Source organism: Ruditapes philippinarum, unplaced genomic scaffold (genome assembly GCF_026571515.1).
Source record: "Ruditapes philippinarum isolate M1 unplaced genomic scaffold, ASM2657151v2 ctg2258_1_1_1_1, whole genome shotgun sequence".
Classification (NCBI taxonomy): Eukaryota; Metazoa; Mollusca; class Bivalvia; order Venerida; family Veneridae; genus Ruditapes; species Ruditapes philippinarum.
The window spans coordinates 169,057-193,841 of record NW_026854154.1 but is presented as its reverse complement, the minus strand read 5'-3'; the positions used below and the strand labels follow the sequence as shown (position 1 = coordinate 193,841).

Genomic DNA, 24,785 nt, shown 5'->3' with positions numbered 1-24,785 from the left:
TGTTCTTTTTGATGCAGTTAAATACCGGTATCGCATGTAAAGATTGACTAAATCTCTTGTTTAAGTTCAACTATTCGACAAATTTAACGTTGAATGGCGCGAAAAGTATTTTATGAGAATGTAAAATCTTGTTACTTTATCTATAAAAATACAGAAAGACGGACAAAACTTTAAGAAAAATTCGAGCATGTCAAAAAAAACAGTCCTTAAATTGTCCAAAGAAGGACACCGCATATTACAACTGCACTAAATCCATGTGGAAAGTAAAGGTTATTTAAAAGTGTCTTCTTACTATTATGGCTGATTTGGAACACTTTTGTGCGTCGCGTCGGATTTTCGTCTTGTCCTGTCACTAACAAAGTACGCCAAAAGGCTCGTTGTCATGCGACGTGTTGTTGCGATGTCATATATGTCATATGTCGATAGCAACGACGCAACCTATATCAATATCACCTTTTCGTCTTGTCGCTAGCGACAAAACGACAAAGCACCTAACGGTGCGTTGTCGCGCTGTCGTCTTGTTGTCCAGTATCTAGCACGGCATACCAAAGGGCGCGTTCTTGTGTAGCTTGTTGTCGCGATGTCACATTGTCGCACGGTTCAAATCGAAGGATTTGCTAATATAAGCCAAGGGATAGGGTGACATCGCGACAACACGCCGCATGACACTCTCATGACAACGCGCCGTTTGGCGTACATCGTTAGCGACAGGACAACGCGCCGTTTGGCTAGCGCTTCGCTAGAGACAGGGCGACAAGACAAGAGCGCGACAACGCACCATTTGGGGCTTTGTCGTGTTGTCGGTAGCAACAAGATGAAAGGGTGCTATCGACAACGCAACGCGTAATATACCAAATCAGCCATCATATCTTACAGACTTAAAAATACACTTTTTGAATAGCTCTCCTGGTGGGGGGATAATAGTCGTATAATAATATAGGGAGGATAATTCAAGCACATTATGGTGACTGATTTGGTACGATTTTGCGCGTCTAGTTGGCGCTAGTGACAACACGACAAAGCGCCAAACGGCGCGTTGTCCTACTTTCGTCTTGTTGTCCTGTCGCTAGCGACAACATCACAAAGCGCCAAACGGCGCGCTGTCATCTTGTGGTCCTGTCTCTAGTGTGGCACGATAAACTTTACGTTGTCCCGCGGCGCGATGTCGCCCTGTCGCTGGCTTATAAGCTTATAAGCACAATGTGACATCGCGACAACACGCCACACAACAACGCGCCGTTTCTGGTGCCGCGCTAGAGACAGGACAACAAGATGACAGCGCGTCAACGTGCCGTTTGGTGCTTTGTCGTATTGTCGCCAGCGAAAATGCGATAACGATATAGGTTGCATCGTCGCTATCGACAACGAAACGCGCAATGTACCAAATCAGCCACCATACATAGTTGCCACCTTATAATTCTTAAATTCAGTTACATGCGTAAGTTAAGTGCCCAGTCATTTAGTTAAAGTAACTAAAATTCAAATGTAAAAAAGAAATACCATTTTAGAAATATGAGCTTTGACTTGCTTGTGTGTTGTATTAACAAATTTGAGAGTAAAATTTCAATTACTGATATCAGCAAATATTATGCAATTCCCTAGTCCAAAGAAAAGTTCAACTTCACAAAAGACATAAAATGCAACTGCTACGAAAGCATAGAATTTTAACAAGAAATTTTCTTTAAAAAAAACCTATAGAGGTCCAGATTTTATCCAGGCCCAGGTAATACACTGCCAAGCTTACCCTTTCCGATAACCAACATCTATCTATTCTTGTCAATCCTACAATAAAAATTAACAATACCCCCCACCCCTAAAAAAAACAAAAACAAAAAAAAAAACGGTTAAACACATTTTTAAGTACATGTATGCAGTATTACCGCGCAAAAAGAAGCGGTGCCATGGTTCTGCATGATGCGGTACCACAATTATCAAAGTTTTCTTGATTTTACAACATTATTTTGCATTATTTGTATAAAAATGGTATGTTATCAGCTCGGGTCAATGCTTTTTGTGATCATTTGACATATGATACTTCTTCCGACAGATTTACTTTCGGAAAAGGATGAAAAATGTTCGCATCAAGAACACAAATTTTTCACATGTATTAAACTGTTTTCATTAGTTTCAGGCTATGATAGACAAATATTGTTGCAAAATGTTTTGCACACATAGATGAATCATTCAAAACTTCCGTGGTGTATGCAAACTCTCTAAATAAAATCAATATTAGTAAGAATTTTCCCCATTTTTGAATTGACCTCTTGCACTTTTCAGAAGATTACGTAAGAATGATACGGTGTTGCGCGCATGATGATAAATTATCGGCGGTACGCGGAAAAATGATGCGTATACCCTTGACACCGTGTTTTAATGTACCATTTTATGCAAGGACGGAAACGCCATGAGTTAAATCTGACCCGTAATAAAGTAAATATCATGCTGATATCATTGCACGGAAGACCGATTACGAATTTTCTATTTTCGCACATGGTGTTTGCTACTTATTCAACCTGATTCGCTTGACTTGTAATGGATCAGACACCTGCAGTAATGGATAAACATTTGGAGGTTGTACAGTGTCACAAAGGTTTGCTATATTTATTTGTTTAAGTTCTTACTTTCATGAAAGTTTTCGTCGAAAATGAACCCACCCCGTATTTCCTTTTTGTTTGACATCAATTAAATTTTTTTGTAACTTTATCTGTTTAAAAAACAATAATGGAACAATTTTAAAAACACGTGGGAGAATAGTGAAATGTTATAATATATTTGTAAGCTTGCGTTATGAATTAAACGTCAATCACCACAGACAGTCAATAACTCAATTAACCTGTTAACTGGTGAAGTTGGGAAAGTCAATAACTCAATTAACCTGTTAACTGGTGAAGTTGGGAATGAAAACGCTAAGCCTAGACCCTAGTGCAGTAATACTTACTGTATAGGTTATAAAATTTTATTTTATGATAAAGCTTTGTTACATGCTTTTCAGTGAAAATTATAAAATAATATGAAATTAGGCCAACCGGGAAGTAGGTTAAAATAATTGTTCAGGCCTAGACATTAACTTTTGAATCAGGTTGTCCTGTCGGGCAAGTAGTTTTTAAAACTACTTGACCTAAGACTTACTTGTCCTGACCTAAAAATGGTAAAAATGTATAAATCAGAAAAACAAACAAGCTCATAAATATTTTTTGTATTTAGTAGTTTTTCTAAAACATCGGTTCATCTGTTTATTCAATGTGAATATACTACGGTCATGTACATTTGTTGATATGGGAAACGGAAGGAAAAATATGAGCATGCGCCGCGGTAAGGAAATTCCCAGTTCAATCATCAAGTCAACAGCCGTAAACGAGTCTTCGTTTACTAAGTTCATAATGTTGTTATATTAGATTAAACAATAAATCATTTTTAATGCAAAAACTTTATTTAACAATTATATTTAAAGATCAATATGATTATCTACATATTTTCAATGATATCTTTACATGCAAACATCAAAATTTAAACAACAGCATAACCCGGGAATTACCTTGTACAAAATTAGATATAGTCTATTTTTAGAACAGAGAATTACCTTACCGCGGCGCATGCTCATATTTTTGCTTCCGTTTCCTATATCAACAAATGTACATGACCGTAGTATATTCACATTATTGATAATAATTCATGGTGTATTTTTGTTTTAAAGATGTTTATAAATGAAAAGATGTTATTTCTATTCATTTTGTACATGCATTTGTCAATGATGCTCTTTATTTTCACTTGCCCTGTCGGACAAAAGCTTTTCAAAATAACTTGCCCGGACCAAACTTTTAGTTGTCCCGGGCAGTCGGACAACCGTTAATGTCGAGCCCTGTTGTTCATTTTTTATTTTACATTTTCCGTTTTAAAAGGTGCTATTTGGTATTTCATGCAACACTTCTGTTTTCACTCAAAACATCTTATTTTAAAGCCGAAAAGTTTGGATTGTCCTTTAATTGGAATACTTTGACCTAATAGGGCCGGCAAAATCAATTTTCAATGTTCGTACAATTGTAGGTCCGGGCAAGTAAAATTCTGCAGATAAATAATTTCTGCAGTTTACTTTCCATGGACAAGTAAATTTTGGCGGCTAATAGAGGAATTCTGGAAAAAATGTAGTTTTTTAATAAATCGGAAGGAAGATCACATTTTGATATGAAAACTAGCATACATGTCAAGTGTAATATTGTAAAGAATGATCATTCATAAGGGCATTCTATGCATAATATTAGGGTGTTATTATTTAGAGTGTTTAGGCCATCCTTAAAAAAATGTTTGGTTGCAGTAACGCGACCGACTCACAAAATTTGCCCCTACTCAAAATTTTTTTTCATGGTCTGGATAAAAAAAAAAAATTTTGAATCAATTTTGTGCTTTGTTTTCGTTCCTTTAAAGGTTAATAGAAGAAATAAAATGTAGGTCTTATTAAATTAGAATTCAGTTATCAATTTATTAATTGTTACCAGATTATCAAAGCATATATTGTCCAGCATTTTGAAATTCCATGTTTATTTGGGAGTACAGTTCAATAAAAAAAAAAAAAATCGACCTACCTACCCACTTTTAAAATTCTGGGTCGGGTTACTGCAAACAAAATTTTTTTTAAGGATGGCCTTACATAAATAGCTACCAACCAGACTAGGGGTTTTCCTAACATCTTGTAGTTACTGCATGGGCACGGCAATTAACAAATTATAGAACATATCAAATTGAATTGTGGAATAATGTTTGTTCAACTAATGAATATTAATCAAGCATTTATACGGGGAAGTCAAAGACCGGGCCCGCGAAGCGGGTCCGGGCTTTGGCTTGCCCGGCTATAGACTACACGTGTATATTTAAAAGAAAATCAAATAAAAAACATTTAAAAAATATGTAGAATTCTATACCTATCAATGAAATTTTCAGTGTCAGTTCTAGTTGGGCGCCGCCATTTACAATGTAACTCAATGATAAAAGGCGGATATTCCGATAGCGGAACAAATCTCAACTTTTCGGATAAATAATTAACGTAGAGTATTCCGAGTGAAAACGGAAGCTGTGCATGTAATACCGAATGACAATTTTAAAACGGAAAGAATGAAAGGAATTTTTAACGACTTCCCCGTTATAGGCTTTGCCTAATTTCATATTATGGTTATAAGCTTACCATGTTAAAGTTTTAATGTGTTTTAGGGTACACACAGATTAATTACTTAGCCCCTGCTATAGAATATTTCCGGTAGCAACGGGGATTCTGCCATAAAGTTGACTGACAAATATATATTTGGAAGCTGTGGTCTTTTCAAGTGCATTAAAATATTGTTTAGATAGCACTAAGCAGACACAGCATGGTGTTAAATATTGTGCAATCTTCCAAGGTCATATCACAACAATTGTTCTGTCCATTAGCAGATTGGCAATCTTGTCAAAGACTTGTTAAGATCCAAAGAATTTCAAGATTACCCTGGCCCACTGACCTCAAAAATCAAATATGTATGTACATCATTCATTGCATTAATGGCCCTATCTACACATTGCTGTACAATAAAATCATGCATTAAAGTTATCAAAGAGATTTGCTGTAATTATGAAAAGTTTGAAGGTTTATGAAAAAGTGAAGCTACCTCAGTACCTGGAGTAAATGGACCATAATCTACCTACATGTACAATGTATGACTGATCAGATAAAAATAGCCAATTTTTGTATTGTATTATTTTTTATGAAGGTTTTTATTTACTTTACTTATGTTTAGATAAACAAATACTTTTTATACCCCCAAAAACGAAGTTTGGGGGGTATATAGGAGTCACCCGGTGGTCGGTTGGTTGGTCGGTCTGTCGGTCCAGATGTCCGTTGCATTTTCCTTGTCCGGAGCATAACTTGAAGACTATTGGTTGGAATTCAATATAACTACATACAATGGTCAAGCACATTGAGAGGAAGTGCAGTGCACAAGAACCATAACTCTTTCTTGACTAATTACAGAGTTATTGCCCTTTGTTACTTTTCCTTGTCTGGGGCATAACTTGAAAACTACTGGTTGGAATTCAAAACAACTTCATACAATTGTCAAACACAATAAGGGGAAGTGCAGTGCACAAGAACCATAACTATATCTAAAGTAATTACAGAGTTATTGCCCTTTGTTACTTTTCCATTGCTTTTTTTTTGTCTGGACCATAACTTGAAGACTAATAGTTTGAATTCAATATAACCAGATGCAATGGTCAAGCACATTGAGAGGAAGTGCAGTGCACAAGAACCATAACTCTATCTTGACTAATTACAGAGTTATTGCCCTTTGTTACTTTTCCTTGTCCGGGGCATAACTTGAAAACAATATTTTGATTAGATTATGGTAAGAGATATGATACAAAAAGTAGCATTTAAAATAATGGCAAGATTTTTACAATTGATTCAAATTAGATCCACATTTTTGTAGAATTAAAGAAAAACAAAACAATAAAAAAACGGGACCCCTTACTGCTCAGTAACACAGAAGAAATCTGGTGATCGATACTGCAAAATCCATCATTAATTGCATATAATATCATGTAAATTATTGATTGAGTTTAAAATCTTTTCACTGTTCTCAAAATCTTCATAACAATTTTTTTTATTTCTTGAAATATTCAGCTTTAAAAACATGTTTGCACCTTGTGAAGAAGAATAGAATTATTTTGAGCATAATAATGATAATGATAAGTTTAACATTAAGCGATTAAAGTAAATGATAATAACACAATGAAAGTGTTTGATTATGTAAATATGTGTAGTTTCAGGATTTTTTCCCATGATTTTAGGAAAATTACCAAAATCCATGGAATTCAATGGGAATTTCACCAATGTTTTATAAAAAAATGAGTGGAAAAAATGCTGGAGACATTTTTTGCAGTGATTACTTGTATGCAAATAATTATTGTGTAGTATGGCATCTTCAAACATAAAAAAACTATAACAGTGAGGAAGTCCTTATTTTCCGAGATTTTAGATTTTTTTTTTCAATTTCAATTTTGAATTTTTTCCTGTAGATTGGGAAAATAATATATTATTTTCAATTATGAATGTGAACTAGTATTGGCTATAATATAAGTAAAAGAAACCCCACCTGATTTTCCTCAAATGTAAGTAAATAATGTACAGCACTGTTGGTGCATCTGATTTATGCCCCCACTACTTTATACAGGGTTTGATTTACAGATTTGTTAATTCATTCTGCTGTCATATTACTGGTCCATAGACTGACAGAATAGTGGAATGTGGGGGCATCTTTTTCCCAGTTTTATATTGGGTGTCCGTTCATGATGAATGGGGCCAGGCCATTTGATTTGTGAAAATTAGCGCACACAGTGACACACACAAAAATGAAACTAAAAAAGTTTAGTGAGAAATTTTGAACTGTTTAAAGCATAGTTACTTTTACAGTTTACCTGTGATAAAAATATAAATTGCAGACATATCAACTAGAACAATCATTCTTCTATTTAAAGTAAGTTTAAAAAAAAATTTGTTTACACAAATTTAGTTAAGGTGACAACAGACACTTTCCGTGGTACACACATAAATGTCATTTAAACCAAGTTATTTTAGTAATAATTGTTATTTATTTAATCTTTGTGCATTAAATGTCGTTGATCATCATAAAAAATAACATATTTGAAAAAAATGCCTTTGTAAATGATTGATTTTTAATAAAAATCCTAAAATTTTAAATCGTCATATCAAAGTCATTTTTTATTTTTTTGTCATCAAACTTTTGGAAAATAACCATACTTATATTATCTAGGGAACCGTGTCTCAAATTTTTTCTATCTTTTCTCAAAAAAATATTATATAACGTCAAACATTTTATGCGACTTTTCACCATACATATTACGTAATTAAAGATAATTAAGTCGCTGATTGAGCAAACAAAAATCCCTGACAAGGTTCCCTCCGTAAATGAATTTCCTTTCATGTGCTTTAAACTGCATGTTAATTGCTTGATTATTAAAAAAGTTATGCCGATTCAAAGTTAGTCCGACCCGCTTCAAACGAAGTGTAATGAATCGGCTGTTCTCTCTCGGACCCCTACGTTTCACGCTAAATAATTGCATAATACACAAATATCGCACCAGAGAGGGTCACAAGTTGCGGTAACATACTCTAACAACATTTTATGACCCAGTGACATCTGACCAATTAAAAAGCTGCTGATTAATATCAGTTTATAGCCGAAATTTCTTCAATTCTTAACATGATTTACTGTGCGTCTAGTATCTGTCGCACATGTCACGTGACTATAGATAAAATTTGAGGCACTCAGTGGGGGGAAATGGAACGCATTTGCGCACCGCTAGCGGGGTATTTAATTGTTTCCTTTTTGAAGTTTATTTTTATTATCATCAGCATTATTATTGTATTATATCAGTGTCACTCTGCCTTTGTATTCGTATATAAAATAAAATAACAAAAAACTGAGCATCGACAGTTTTTTAAAGTCCATGGTAGATCGATGTACAAATAAGAACGGGATATTATATATTTTTTCCACCAAATTGATTATTCTTCACATATTTTAATAGAAATAAAAGGTATTACTCGATCATTATGATCTGGCCATCATGAATATCATCTATGCACGGCATAGAAATCCAATTTCTACCGGGATAAACAAAAAATTCCATACTTTGTCCCAGATTTATTAGTACTGTGTCCGATTTTCTGGCGAACAATTTATTTTCACTGATAATATATTTTAATATCTTTTTTTTTATTCAAAGAGAAATAATCATCCTTAGACAATCCAAAATGGTTTAGAAATTTGTCAGGGACACCTTACCACAAGTCATATAGGCGTTCACATAAAAAATGTTGTCTGTTTTTGTTGTTGTTTTACTTGACATTGGTAGAAAACGAGGTTGAATGTAAAGTAAGCCCTTGAATCCGTACAAAACGTATCAACTCAGTGTAATATCTATCAGATTAACGGGACAATCACATTATGGATATTTTAGCAACTACATTTTTAATCAACCCCGTGGTCGTGCAATTTGCCGCCATGCTTAATAATTCATGTTTCATACATTATGTTACGTACATTGGCCGACAATTTCTTAATTTATAAAAAAGGCTAAATGTTGAGATGTTCATAAAAGATGTACGGTAGTTGTATGATACATGTATTACGAGAAGTATGGACCAGTATGGACCTGTAATTCACAGATATATGGAACTACCGATTTCCCTCATTGATGCCTCAACAGGGGGCGGAGCGTTATCGATAATCGACAGGTTACGCGAATGGCAGATACAAATAGTATAGGTACTGTTTTAAAACGTTTAAAAACACATTTTTTGGACAAACTGCTTCCAAAATTAAATCACGAATGTGTTCAAAAAGGTTGATAAATCTACTTAGCAAAAAATCTCATTTTAGGTATTTTCAGTGATAATTGACTCCGTTGTCACCTTAAACTTGATTGCAAAACAAGTTCTTGCAACTTATATTAATCACTTTCGAGTCTGGTTCCTGGAACCAACCAGTACTTGTGTCATATGAAGAAACATAATCATGTCCTGACTAGGGCTCGAACCCATGATCCTTAGGATGAGAGGTAGACACCTTAACCACTTGGGCATCACTCCCCTTTATATTTTACCTCCGCCTCCGTGGTCGAGGGGTTAGAGTCGATGACTTCTAATCCAGTTACCTCTCTGGCGTGGGTTCGATCCCCGGGAGATGCTTTGGTAGTTTAGCGCGGAGGAAGGTAGTCTAGTACTGATGTAACTATCCAGGAACGATGGTTAGGAAACTACCCGCCTATATGACTGAAATACTGTTGGAAAAGGCGTAAAATGAAACAAACAAACAAAACAAAATTATATTTTACCATGCAAAAGTAATCAATAATTCATGCAATCCTCAGATATTTCCTTACATTTTGAAACTTGACAGGGCAAAGAATACACATGTCACTTTACCAGACAAGTTGTAACAGTTGCATGTGGTGCTTTTGTTAACTTTTTAATCCAGCATGGTTGTTATTTCAGATGGAGGTATATTACTTGGAGCATCAAGTCTGACTGGTAGGTATTGGTATGGTTCTCTATGGTATTACCAAAATCCTCAACTGGCTCCAGATGTTGAAAAATGCACTGCCGGGGTGCAACTTGAGGCAGGACTTAATGATGCATGCTGGGTAGATGATACAAGAGTACTTGTTGGATTGGATACAGGTAAATTAATTTGATTTATTATGTCCTTAATTTCATTTTAATTTTAGAGTTATGTAATGTATGGAAAAATTAAAAAAAAATCCGAAATGTTTAGTCTAGAGTTATTAAATGATTGTACCATTGTTTACACTCTGAAACTCATAAATCAATAATTCTATGCTAATTGTAACATTTAAAATGTTGTAAACAGGTAATTATTATTTGCCAGGTAGCAAGTTATGTATGTCAAAAATTAATGACCATTTCAGTTGTAAATAATGTCCTGATTAACTAAAGAATGTTTTACATCTCCTTGATACTGTATACATTGGTATTATGTTTATCTAAGCTATTAAAGAATTATGACAGGTATGGTTCTTAGTGTAATATAGGGTCATAACCATATTAGTGTTAACTATGATACACATTCATACTTCATGTCTTTATCAGTTATATCTACAAATTAAAGTTAAACCTGCTGACTTGTCCAACTTTGCTTCTGAACCAGTCCATTCAAAGTTAAAGGGATTTCAGTATCAAAATACAATTGTTGTTGGGGTTTACGCTGCACCAACACAGTATAGGTCATATGTCGCCTTTCCAGCTTTTCTGGTGGAGGAAGACCTCAGGTGCCCTTTCAGGCACAAATAGGCACCTGAGTAGAACCACTGACGTTCTGTAAGCTAGCTGGATAGCTTCCTCACATAAAAGAATCCACACTCCCTGTCAGGATTCAAACACACACCAGTGAGGGGCAAGTGGTTTGAAGTCAACAATTTGATCTACCAACAGTTGAGAGCTGTGATGTACATACTTACCTGGCTCTATATTATAACTTTGTGTTAACTGTTAAACTTAGGCTGATTTAAGAGAAATGTTTGTTGTTTATAATATATCTTACAGTCACTTACTTTATTAATGTTTTGATAAAAGATATTTATCTGACATTTTATGTTAATGTGACTCAGTTATTAGGCCAAAAAGAATGTACTGTTTCTGGTTTCCCTTCTATTTACCACCCTTTCACCCTTTTAACTGCAAATTCTTTATTTATTAGCCTTTTTCTGTTTTAAAAATCTTTTATTTACAATATATATATAATTACAGGAAATATGTTTCAATATTTATGAAAAGAAAATGGTACATACCTTCATTTTTCAAGGAGTTGGAGACTAGAAACAAATATATTCCTTTTGGCCTGGAGCAATTCATGAAGTTGAATAGAAAATGCTTTAATACATTATGTATAAACTGTATTGAGTGTGAAGCATTTGAAGCATGCAAATTAAGGATGTTAAAATATTAAGAAAAGAAATAATTACATTCTGGGTTAAGTTAACCTATATCTAGCATTATGACTAGGCCAGGCCTGATCCTGTACTAGGTACATTGTCTAGTCATTATTGCTAGGCCAGGCCTGTATAGTCATTATGGCTAAGCCAGACCTGTATAGTCATTATGGCTAGGTAAGACCTGTATAGTCATTATTGCTAGGTTAGGGTTAGGCCTGTCTAGTCATTATGGCTAGGCCAGATCTGTATAGTCATTATGGTTAGGCCAGACTGTATAGTCATTATGGCTAGGTCAGATCTGTATAGTCATTATGGCTAGGTCAGATCTGTATAGTCATTATGGCTAGGCCAGATCTGTATAGTCATTATGGTTAGGCCAGACTGTATAGTCATTATGGCTAGGTCAGATCTGTATAGTCATTATGGCTAGGCCAGACTATATAGTCATTATGGCTAGGCCAGATCTGTAAAGTCATTATGGCTAGGCCAGGCCTGTATAGTCATTATTGCTAGGTTTAGGGTTAGGCCTGTCTAGTCATTATGGCTAGGCCAGACTGTATAGTCATTATGGCTAGGCCAGACTGTATAGTCATTATGGCTAGGCCAGGCCTGTATAGTCATTATGGCTAGGCCTGTATAGTCATTATGGCTAGGTCAGATCTGTATAGTCATTATGGCTAGGCTAGGTCTGTATAGTCATTATGGCTAGGCCAGATCTGTATAGTCATTATGGCTAGGCCAGGCCTGTATAGTCATTATGGCTAGGCCTGTATAGTCATTATGGCTAGGTCAGATCTGTATAGTCATTATGGCTAGGCCAGACTGTATAGTCATTATGGCTAGGCCAGGCCTGTATAGTCATTATGGCTAGGCCTGTATAGTCATTATGGCTAGGTCAGATCTGTATAGTCATTATGGCTAGGCTAGGTCTGTATAGTCATTATGGCTAGGCCAGATCTGTTATAGTCATTATGGCTAGGCCAGGCCTGTATAGTCATTATGGCTAGGTCAGATCTGTATAGTCATTATGGCTAGGCCAGACCTGTATAGTCATTATGGCTAGGTCAGACCTGTATAGTCATTATTGCTAGGCCAGACTGTATAGTCATTATGGCTAGGCCAGACCTGTATAGTCATTATGGCTAGGTCAGACCTGTATAGTCATTATGGCTAGGTCAGATCTGTATAGTCATTATGGCTAGGTCAGACCTGTATAGTCATTATGGCTAGGCCAGACTGTATAGTCATTATGGCTAGGCCAGACCTGTATAGTCATTATGGCTAGGTCAGATCTGTATAGTCATTATGGCTAGGCCAGACTGTATAGTCATTATGGCTAGGCCAGACCTGCCTAGTCATTATTGCTAGGTTAGGGTTAGGCCTGTCTAGTCATTATGGCTAGGCCAGATCTGTATAGTCATTATGGCTAGGCCAGACCTGTATAGTCATTATGGCTAGGTTAGGTCTGTATAGTCATTATGGCTTAGGCCATACGTGTATAGTCATTATGGCTAGGTTAGGTCTGTCTAGTCATTATGGTTAGGTTAGGTCTGTCTAGTCATTATGGTTAGGCCATACCTGTATAGTCATTATGGCTAGGCCAGACCTGTATAGTCATTATGGCTAGGTTAGGTCTGTCTAGTCATTATGGTTAGGCCATACCTGTATAGTCATTATGGCTAGGCCAGGCCTGTATAGTCATTATGGCTAGGCCAAACATGTATAGTCATTATGGGTAGACCAGACCTGTGTAGTCATTATTGCTAGGTTAGGCCTGTCTAGTCATTATGGCTAGGTTAGGTCTGTATAGTCATTATTGCTAGGCTAGGTCTGTATAGTCACTATTGCTAGGCTAGGAGTCATTATGGCTAGGCCAGACCTGTCTAGTCATTATTGCTAGGTTAGGCCTGTCTAGTCATTATCGCTAGGCCAGACCTGTATTAGGCCATGCCTTTATAGTCATTATGGCTAGGTATCCTGGGGGACAGGACAAGTGGCTTCTAAATCCAAAGTCGAGATTGTCCTGCATGGAGTTCTTTTAAATTCTACTCGCAATTACAAGGGGACGAGTGTAATTTTCTATCTCTAAGTAACATAGTCTAGTCATTATGGCTAGGCTAGGCCTGACCCTATACTAATAAACATAGATCATTTTGATTAGGTCAGGCCAGACCCTATACTAGTAACATAGGGAAGTCTGGCCTGACCCTTTACTAGTAACATGGTCTAGTCCAGGCCTGAACCTATACTAGTTACATAGTCTAGTCATTATGGCCAGGCCAGGCCTGAATCATACTAGTAACATAGTGTATTTATTATGGCTAGGCTTGGCCTGACCCTATACTTCTAACATAGTCTAGTCCATTTATTTGAGATCGAAATCACTTTAACTGCTAATGGGATGTTCAAAATTCAAAGCATTCAACTGCATTACTCAACTTGAGCAGGATAAATGTTATAGACATGCTTATTATTTTGTTAAAAATGCGTAATATAAAATTTAGTCTAAATTTACTTAAAAAACTGTTATGTTTGTATTTAGGTGGTGTTGCATTATGGGAGTTGACTGACAATTTACACACATTTATACAACAAAGCTCGGCAACAGAACATGACAATATAGTATCATCTGTCTGTGTATGTCAAGACAAAAAGAAAGTCATATCAGCTAGTTACGATCATTCGTAAGTTAATTAACTACATTGTATACCATTAATTTTTTTGCTTCACATTCCCAAGAACAGTGGGGATATCCTACTCATCCGTGCCTAAACATTGGTTAAACTTCTTGTGTTTTTTTGTTGTTTTTTTTTATAAATATTTGCATTCTTGCATCTTATTTTCAAGTAAATATTACAAGAGATGAACAAATTGGCATATAAACTATATGAATATATTATTCGTTAATCTTTGACTACAATTTGTTTTCAATTGTTCTACACCTATATTTGTCTTGATTATATATATATAGTCAAATAATTATTTGACTTTGAAAATTCTGTGGTAAATTGCACTACCTTGAAAATAACAGCTGTCATTTAATACGGTAAAAATGGTGTTTTTTCTTTCAGGATAAGAGTTTGGGATCTCGAAAATTTTGCATCAGTAAGAAGATTTAAAGGTAAAGGCATTTTAACCTCTATGATTGTTTCAAAGTTTTTTTTGTTTTTGTTTTTTTAAGATATGTTAAGCATCTTAATTTGTACATATTTATACATTATACATCATGGGGCACATCAAAAGTAATAAAACATTTCAGTGATATACTGATTTCTTTATATTAGTTGTTGTTGTTGGCTTTTAAGTCACATCGACACTGTTAAAGCCAAATGGCAACTTTCCTGTTTTCCATTTGGATAGCTTTCTCACATGAAAAAATCCATAGTTCCTGGTGGAATTTGAATTGGTATTGATAAGGTGTCAGTGGTTCAAAGTGGGAGACATTAACATACATACATATACACATAATAACTCTAATGATAGCACATACTTAAATAAAGGTGTTAAACATTCATGAAGTGAGTGAAGTCTACAAACTAGTCTCCTTCCATTATGTTTACCATTGTTTATAATGCATTTGATTCACCTTCTTTCAGTTCTGATTCAGTATATTGTGTATATTTTAGGTCATACTGATGCCATATATTGTGTACGAAGTCATCCAACACAACCAGACCTATGTCTCACTGCATCACAAGATGGGAGTATATTTTTATGGGATTTAAGAAAACAAAAACCAGCAACCAGATTAGGTATACATATCTTAAATTGTCACATACCCCTGCCACTTTTCGACTCAGTAAAAATGGTTTTGCACGGCTGTTCATATATTTTGCCATGACGTTATTTGCATTATACAGTGAAAGTTGAGAAAACCGGACGGCTTTCGGACCGAGGGTTTTGTCCGGTTTTCTCAGCGGTCCGGTATTCTCAATGTCCCCTTAAGCTATTTAGGATCCTATAAACCGAGCAATAACTTACAAAGGATGCTGAACGTATATTTGCATTTTCATGATCATGAGTAAGTATATTGCTTAATAAAAAAATGATAAAAATACTAAACAATATGTTTTAATTGTTTTTATCCCATTATTGCATATAAATACAATAAAATTTTTGATTTAAACGAACAGCAGTTACCTCATAACGATAAAGTCCGATTACACCCGCATATGTTTACATTTGGGTAATGGATAATGATTTAACGAACATAGTTTACTTTGTTTGTTTATAATAATGCCCCAATTGTAAATATTGCTTATACCATATTTGTCAAATAAAGATTTTTAAAGTAGGTCTCAGCAAAGTTTCACTGTCTTTAAGTAATTTAAATTTGTCACTTATAGACAGCTCTCGTCGATTTCTTTTAGGCCATGGAATAGAACTTAGCGCTGATAAATGTCGTTTCGGTTGCGTTGTCATTTTGGGAAATGAATATACAAAAAGCAATGCAGTATAATAATATTCTATTTTTCATTCATACTGATTTTAACTTATCAATTTCTCGTGTATTTTGGCATTTATATAAAACGGTAACATCTATACCTTACAATGAATCAAACTGTAAAAAGAGACATAATTAACTAAGCAGATAATCATTGTTCCGTTACTGCTCAATTAGCGTATTAGACACAACCAATTGATAAGTACACAAGGTTATTCACACCTTCCTCGTCCGGTATTGTCAGGGTAATTGTCTATATAATGGACTTTGTAGTCCCCTTTCAACCGTCCGATATTCGGTTTTTACAGATTCCGGTATTGTCAATGTTTAATACAAAAGTTTAAAGAAGGGAAAATTTGGGACTGAATTATTCGTCCGGTATTTAGAGAGTTCCGATTTTCTCAGCGTCCGGTTTTCTCAAATTTCACTGTATATAAACAAAGTGTTAAGACATGCTGAATGTTAGCATTATACTATAGGCGTATCAATGAGGTGATTCTCAATCACTTCAAACAGTCTTTATTTTTGGTATGTGATAAATAGAATATTAAACTTGTGTAAATTCATTACTGAATTTATTGAACTCGTTGATATGCTTGCCAGAGGCTCAAATAATATAACTTATTTCAACTCATTCAATAAATTCAGTATTAAACTTACACTTATTCAATATCCTGTATTAATCATATTATTACATGTTAAAAAATTACACTCCGTGTCTTGTACAACATGTAATTTTGTTTAAATCAGATGTTACTGAATTAGGATACTAAACATTGCTCTTGATGAGAAAAGTGTAAACACCAAAATCAATTTTTTCATGAATGAGTAAATACTGTCATATCTTGTTATTGACTAGTTCTTTACAACCATTGTAATGTTTTATTGTTTATAAATACTTATATCCTAGGGATATACAATTTACTTAGAACGTTAATAAAGAGAAATACAAATTTATATTGGTAGATTCTTCTTAAATTAATATACATATAAATATTAAATAGTTGACTTGCTGCTTGAATTAAAATGTTAAGATAAAATCCAGCAAGCGTGTTTTTGCTAATGAATCTATATTTTTTCACTATGTAAACTTAAGATTGCACGAGTGTTTCAATAAGTACTGGTACAGTACAGATTATCTGGATCAAGGATATACTCAAACTCAGTGATACCAGTGTGAAATGGTACCAGTATATTCATATGTGATTCTCATCACAGGTATTGTGGAGACCTGGGCTAACTATTTAAGTTGGTAATCAGGAAATTGTTTTATTCATTGGCTGCCAGAATTGGATTATTTTCTAGCAATGTGCATGTTAATTATAGTTTGAAAAGAAATTAAGTAATATTTTTATTAAAAACTTTTTCCTAATATAGTCACACACAAATTTACAACTTCATACACAACAAGGAGTAGAATGATATCATTTAAAGTTATACCTAGGGGGTGTAACAACTAATCTTATACAAGGAGTCTTTTTTTTAAGCAAAATTGCAAACAAAGAAAAATATTATGTCTCCCAAAATTCCTTCCGTCTGACATATTTGTCCGGAGCATATTTCAAAAAGTGTTTGAGGTATCAACTTGAAACTTCATAGGTGGATAGATCATATTGAGGAGTGCAGTGCGCAAGAATGATGACCTACCCTGCATAATTTTTCAGTTATTGCCCTTTGTTATTTTCAGCCATCAGTATTCACATAGGTTTCAAATCTGTAATCACTTCAGTCCAAAAGACCTCTCAAAATTGAATTATTTTGCTCTACTACATATACATTCTTCCAATGAGCAAAGGCATTCGGAGGGGGAAGGCTATTTTAACATGGCTCTTGTTTGAATTTGAATATTACATTAAAACATTTTAGTGTCCCATTGATTTCAGAGGAATTTTTATACAATGTTTTGAAAATTATTTCAGATAAATCTCCATTGTCAAATATACCAACTTGTGTTGCCTGGCAACCAGGGGAGGAACATGTATATGGTGTAGGAAGTAATAGCGGTCATCTTGTGGTACGAGATACACGTGCAGCTGTAACAGAATCAGTCTCTGCTAAACCACATTATAGAGGTATCAACAGAATACAGTTCTCACCAACACAGTATGTTCCTTATTATAATCATTATTTAAATGCTTAAAATGAAAATTGTTGAACTTTTATTTTCAACTTTTGTGTTTATTTTTTTATGTCTTAGCTCTTCTACATCTGATTTTGAAATGAAATTTATGTATTTCAGATTTAGTATCTTATAAATTTGAGTTTTGTTTTCATTGAAATTATAAATTTAAATATGCCAATTATTACTTCATTCTGTGATCATTGTTTATAAATATTTGTATTGTATGTTATGATAGGAAGAACATGTTGGCAAGTGTGTCAGAAGATTGTACAGCAATTGTTGTAGATGTTTCCACTGATAAACCTCAACAAATGTAAGTCACCTACAGTAATATTTACTTATATCCTCAATACTTGTGTTCTCGCATGGTACTCACTTTAAAATAAGGCAATGACTTGACTGATGTTTATGATGATATTATGTGATATTGTTTGTTTGTTTGTTTGATTTGAGTTTCACGTCACACCGACACAGTATAGGTCATTTGGCGACGTTCCAGCTTTACTGGTGGAGGAAGACCTCAGGTGCCCCTTTGTGCATTTTTCAGGCACGAACGGGCACCTGAGTAGAACCACCACGTTCCATAAGCTAGCTAGATAGCTTCCTCACATGAAAGAATCCAGAGTCCCTGCCGGGATTTGAACCCACAGCGGTGAGGGGATATGATATTGTACATTTGATGTCTCATAATAGCAATAAAGATGTTTCTCATTTTGCCAGTAGATATGTCTTGTATAGTCAGTAAATATATGTCTCATCTTGCCAGAAAATATATGTCTTATATTGTCAGTAAATACATGTCTTATATTGTCAGATAATATATCTTATCTTGCCAGAAAATATATATCCTATATTGCCTGAAAATATATGTCTTGTATTGTCAGTAAATATATGTCTTGTATTGCCAGTAAATATATGTCTTGTATTGTCAGTAAATATATATATCATATATTGCCAGAAAATATATGTCGTGTATTGTCAGTAAATAAATGTATTCTATTCAGTAAATATATGTATTCTATTGTCAGTAAATATATGTCCTGTATTGCCAGTAAATATATGTCTTGTATTGTCAGTAAATATACGTCTTATCTTGCCAGAAAATATATATCATATATTGCCATTAAAGATTTGTCTTTTATTGGCAATAAAAAATGACTGATGAATTCATTAAGACGTAGATAATGTATCATTGTATATTTTGACCTTCCAGATATAGATGTACCTCACATACTGACTTTGTTAAGGGAGTGTCCTGGTCAGGGGAGAATACTCTGATTACATGTGGATGGGATGCTCAAGTTTGCTCCCATACCATTTCCAGGGATAATATACCAGCAAATAGTGAAGCCGGGCCCACTAAGATGGAAGTGAATGGGGAACAAGGGGAGGTAACTACAGCTGATGTAAATGACACTGAAAAATTAGTGACAAAGTGTAGAATGAATGGAGATGGAAGTGGAGATGTTAATACCACCACAGATACACCAACTTGAGATTACTTGTATTATATTGATCTGTTATGAATCCATGTCATTAACATGAAGAAAAAAAGATATTTTGTCCTCATGTTTGAACAAAATAATGATTAAGGAACAATTTGCAGACATTATACTACACTGGCTGGTCAGATGATGTTAGCTATGTAGATATTATAACAGGATGCAGTAATCACAGAAAATAACAGAAATATTGTGTTTATTAATACTTAATATCTCAGTTCTTTGGAAGTTTGAGTTATATCATATAAAAAATCATTGTAGAAATGATTGTTTTTTGATTTTTATGCCCCCACAATGTGGGAGCATATAGCGTTGCACTTGTCAGTCCGTCAGTCCGTCCGTCCGCATGTCCCGAAATCTTGTGAACGCAACTCCTCTTAAACCGGATGGCAGATTTTGCTTAAACTTACAGGGATGAACAACCTTAATGTGTAGATGGTAGTAAAGGAAGGAATTTTCGCTGCAACCAAATTTAACAGAATTATGGCCCTTTGTTGATTTTTTCACTATATACTACAGTCCAACCTCGATTATTCGAAGTTCCCGGGACTGAAAATTTACTTCGAAAAATCGATGGGTTCGAATAATCCAAATCCGAACATAGTGATAGACAAAAACTACACCACTTGACCATATCGCAAATTCTAGCGGAATTAAATGTTTACAACTCATCTGTTACCGGTAATCAATCGAGAAAAACAAATAAACAATGATAAATGTTTAAAATATTTTTATTGTTAACTTAAACATAACTACTTGCATTTTATTTCCAGATTCTGTAGCACATATAGCGTATAGGTTAATATAAACATGCATGAACATTAAAAATATCGCTGTCATCTTCCGTATGAGAGAAAAAAAACAACATCGGGCACGGCGCAGGATTTAAATCATAGATATACATGTACATGCATTACAAATGTATTCAACATTATACAAGTAATATTAATATTTTATCTTCGTCAAAATATAAACAAGCAACTTGAAAAGTCATATTATTTTTCACTTCTAAATGTAATTTTCACAGACACATTTCGGTAATATTAAACATCCAAGATTGCTCAGCAAGAATATCTTGTGCTAACGTAGACATATTGCACTGATTTGAAATAGAAACTGGGAATTCACATTTATAAAAAAAAAACATGACACAGTTCGCTAGTTGTTTGTTTTTATTTGTTTAATTTTTCAATCTATTCTTTAATTAAAATCTTAATTTGAACAGATTTAACCGTCCAATTAATATCACAGTTTATTTTCATTTGTTTAGTTTCATTCACTAATTAAAATAATTATTTTGAACACTTTTAACCGTCCAATTAAAAGCGTACAATTAATGTTCGGTAATTAAAGTTGAAAATGTACACGCAAATCGTTATTATCACGATTAACTAAATACACGCACCGTTGTTAGAAGTTTTTCCGCAAAGTTTTTCACAAGTCGGGACGGTCAGCGAGTCAATCAGTGCCAATTAGTCTGGCTTCGAATAATAGGTGTGAAATTCTTATATAATGATATAATCGGGACCGAAATTTTGCTTCGAAAAATAGGAGGTATTCGGATAATGCATTTCGAATAATACGTTGGTATTTATATTAGTTTATATAGAGATGAAAACGGGACCGTAGATCAACTTCGGATAATGCCGGGTATTCGAATAATGGGTTGTCGAATAACCGGGGTCGGACTGTATGTAGAAATTTTGTGAACGCAACTCCTCTTAAACCGGATGGCAGATTTTGCTTAAACTTACAGGGATGAACAACCCTTATGTGTAGATGGTAGTAAAGGAAGGAATTTTTGCTGCGACCAAATTTAACAGAATTATGGCCCTTTGTTGATTTTTTCACTATATACTATGTAGAAATTTTGTGAACGCAACTCCTCTTAAACCAGATGGCAGATTTTGCTTAAACTTACAGGGATGAACAACCTTAAGGTGTAGATGGTAGTAAAGGAAGGAATTTTTGCTGCGACCAAATATTACAGAATTATGGCCCTTTGTTGATTTTTTCACTATATACTATATAGAAATTTTGTGAATGCAACTCCTCTTAAACCGGATGGCAGATTTTGCTTAAACTTACAGGGATGAACAACCTTAATGTGTAGATGGCAGTAAAGGAAGGAATTTTTGCTGCAACCAAATTTAACAGAATTATGGCCCTTTGTTATTATGGCCCTTTGTTGATTTTTTTATTATATACTATGTAGAAATTTTGTGAACGCAACTCCTCTTAAATCGGATGGCAGATTTTGCTTAAACTTCCAGGGATTAACAACCTTAATGTGTAGATGGTAGTAAAGGAAGGAATTTTTGCTGCGACCAAATTTAACAGAATTATGGCCCTTTGTTGATTTTTAGTTTTCAACTTGTGGCACATGTTACTACAATATTATTGTAGTCCAAAAAATATTTGACCTAGAGTCATAAGATTGACAGAACAGTGGCGTATGGGGGCATCCGTGTCCTATGGACACATTTCTAGTTTATTCTGGACAAATCTTACTTTTTGTATTTCAAAAACAGAAAGGCATTGAATTTTTACCAGTGTTTTGTTAGGAAAGGATTGACTCTAACAGTTGAATACCTTACATTAGACAGCAGATTTTCAAATCATTTGGAACAAGGGAAATTTGTTCACAGTTGCAATTAAGTTTATCTGATTGTATGCGAGATGTTTTTATAAGCATAAATCAGTTTTGGTTATCATAGATGCCAAATGTTTAACATACATGTACTTTTCATATAAAGATTTTTATCATATAAATGATGTTTTCTAATGACTGTTTTCTAATGACTCGAATGTTGTTTTGAAGGCTTTCTTATGTTTTCTAATGACTCGAATGTTGTTTTGAAGGCTTTCTAAGAAAATCTGTTTTATTACATTGTTGCAATTACCTTCTAAAACCCAGCTTTATTTTTGTGCATTACAATAATTGTTACCTTTGATTTAGTTCAATGATAATTGTTCTTTGTATATTCTTTAAATTTGTTTTTTGACAGTTTTATTTTTTGTTAGTTTAATCAGCGGTGAAGTCTAGGGAAAGTTTGAATAGTACATGTTAATGATTGGGTGAAATTTAAAATATGTAAAATGATGGTAATTTTGATGAAAGACCTTCTACAGTTTCAGCAGTTTGATTAAAAGTTATTTCACATTTGAATTTATGAAAGGGTGTAAAGTTATTACAGGCAAATAGTAAAATTTACAAAGCCTGTATGGTCACATTGTTTTCTTATTCTTTTGTGCATTGTCTTGATTGTGCAAAGTGTTATTAAATTAACATACAGTAGAACTTAGGTTCGTCAAAGTTGAAGGGACTTGCATAAAACCTTTGACACATCGGGACTTTGACTCGTAAATTGACAAGAATTTAAGCCATCGTTTTACTATTGAGTTACAAAAGGCATAATGAAAGGAAATTGTGATAACTAAACCAGCTTATAGTAAAATATATCCGGTGTGATTATCACGCGTTACCTGGTCTCACAAGATCTCAACCAAACTTATTGGTACTGTTGACTTTGAAATATAACTACGGCAATTAGAATAATGACAGGTATATTGGAGAAAATCAACTAATCAAAGTTCGACACATAGAAGTTCTACTGTATTATATATGAAAACAGAATGAAACACTCCCTATAAAAATATTCAACTGTGTTTTAGAATGTTAAACAAAACATTTTGTATATGGACAGGTATTTTAAGATATCAACATTGTTCTTTGAATTTAGGTACTTTTGTTTCATCCAAACAAAAAATTCACTGATTATAGATAGCCCTATATATATAGATATATAACTTTATACCCTTTACTCGGGTGATTTATTATTTTTTACCAGTATTGTTTTTGTTTTGAAATTTTGATAGAAGTTTGCTCATGTTGCAAGTTGAATGATAATTTGTGGATTCATAGGAACAACTACCGTATTCAGAATATTATTTTCAGGGTTATTAGAACTCTGAGGTAGCTTGGTTGATGTTCATTGAGTTGTCAGATTTTACAAAACCTACACAACATAATCACTGTGATAATAAGACTAGAATGATTTCTGAGATAAAACTTGTTACTCTAGAAGTCAGGAATATACGAGTAGGATAGTAGCAAGTTTCTATAACTGTGTGATATTACAAAAATGTGCTCTTTGTAATGCATAGGTCATTGATATATAATTAAATATAGAAAGTTGATATTTTCTTTGTTGTGAATTTTCCAAACCAATATTTCTAGATTAACTGTCCCATTTAGCTAAATATATAGAGCATCATATTTGTTATTCAGAGGTCAGTGGTTTGATCCTCGGGCAAGGTAAAACTTCACTGTGATAATTGAGTCTATTGGTCTCTCATCTCTGATTTATATATCATGTGGGATATTTTGTCTGTCACTTGACAAATGTCGAGGGATTGGTGATTAAAGGTAAAATGGGCAGGAAAGCCAGTTGAGTGAACTGACATCCAAGATGTGACAAAAAATGTGTATAAATTGACATCAAAACCAGACAAAACTATTCTTATAGGTGGAGCCTACTCTCCCTGGCATTTAAAGTACATTATACATCATCATGAAACTACTCTTGTCTTTTACCCTAACTTGTATATTTGAGTAATTACTCTATTCACCTACAATACAATGTAACCAGCCATGGCAAGCAGGATTCTGGTGAAAGGAAAAGCAAAATGATATGCATGATCTCCAAATAGCCTCGTATCGAATACTAGTTTAATCAACGAAGCACATTTTGCCATGTTTAAGTTATTGTTGAATTAATAATATCTGTCATATGTTGCGGTTCGGACCGGAATATGTCCCGCGGGGACCCGCCCAATGGGCGGTAACTAGGCTTGTCGAGTTACCGCCAATGGGTAGGTTCCCCGAGGGACAGATATTCCTCAATATGATATATTATCATGGAAATCAAAGTCATTTCATCCATAACTATTTTCTTACAATAGCGTATGAACTTACAACTTAAATAACAACGTCGAAATGATGTAATTCTAAGCACATATATCCCTTCTTAAACGACGTCATTTTAACGCGGTTCATTCATAAAGTGCGCTAAAATGACGTTGTTTGGCACGCGACTCATCTGGCACCCCCCATGGCAGATGAAATTTCTGGGATGGGTAAAACCCACAGAAACGCCAGTCTGCTATGCAAGAATCATTTATTCCAACAGGAGGCAAGACTGACTAGATATTTTCC

At 34.3% G+C, this 24,785-nt stretch overlaps 1 protein-coding gene across 1 annotated transcript; it reads left to right on the top strand.

Moving 5' to 3' along the window:
- Positions 1-2,429: 2,429 nt before the first annotated feature.
- LOC132739159 (methylosome protein WDR77-like) lies at positions 2,430-23,767 on the top strand. The gene is made up of 8 exons (XM_060726811.1): positions 2,430-2,590; positions 10,043-10,228; positions 14,042-14,183; positions 14,571-14,620; positions 15,126-15,251; positions 17,863-18,046; positions 18,301-18,378; positions 19,279-23,767. The coding sequence occupies exons 1-8, from the start codon at positions 2,533-2,535 to the stop codon at positions 19,559-19,561; spliced, it is 1,107 nt and encodes a 368-aa protein (XP_060582794.1). The 5' UTR covers positions 2,430-2,532; the 3' UTR covers positions 19,562-23,767.
- Positions 23,768-24,785: the final 1,018 nt, after the last annotated feature.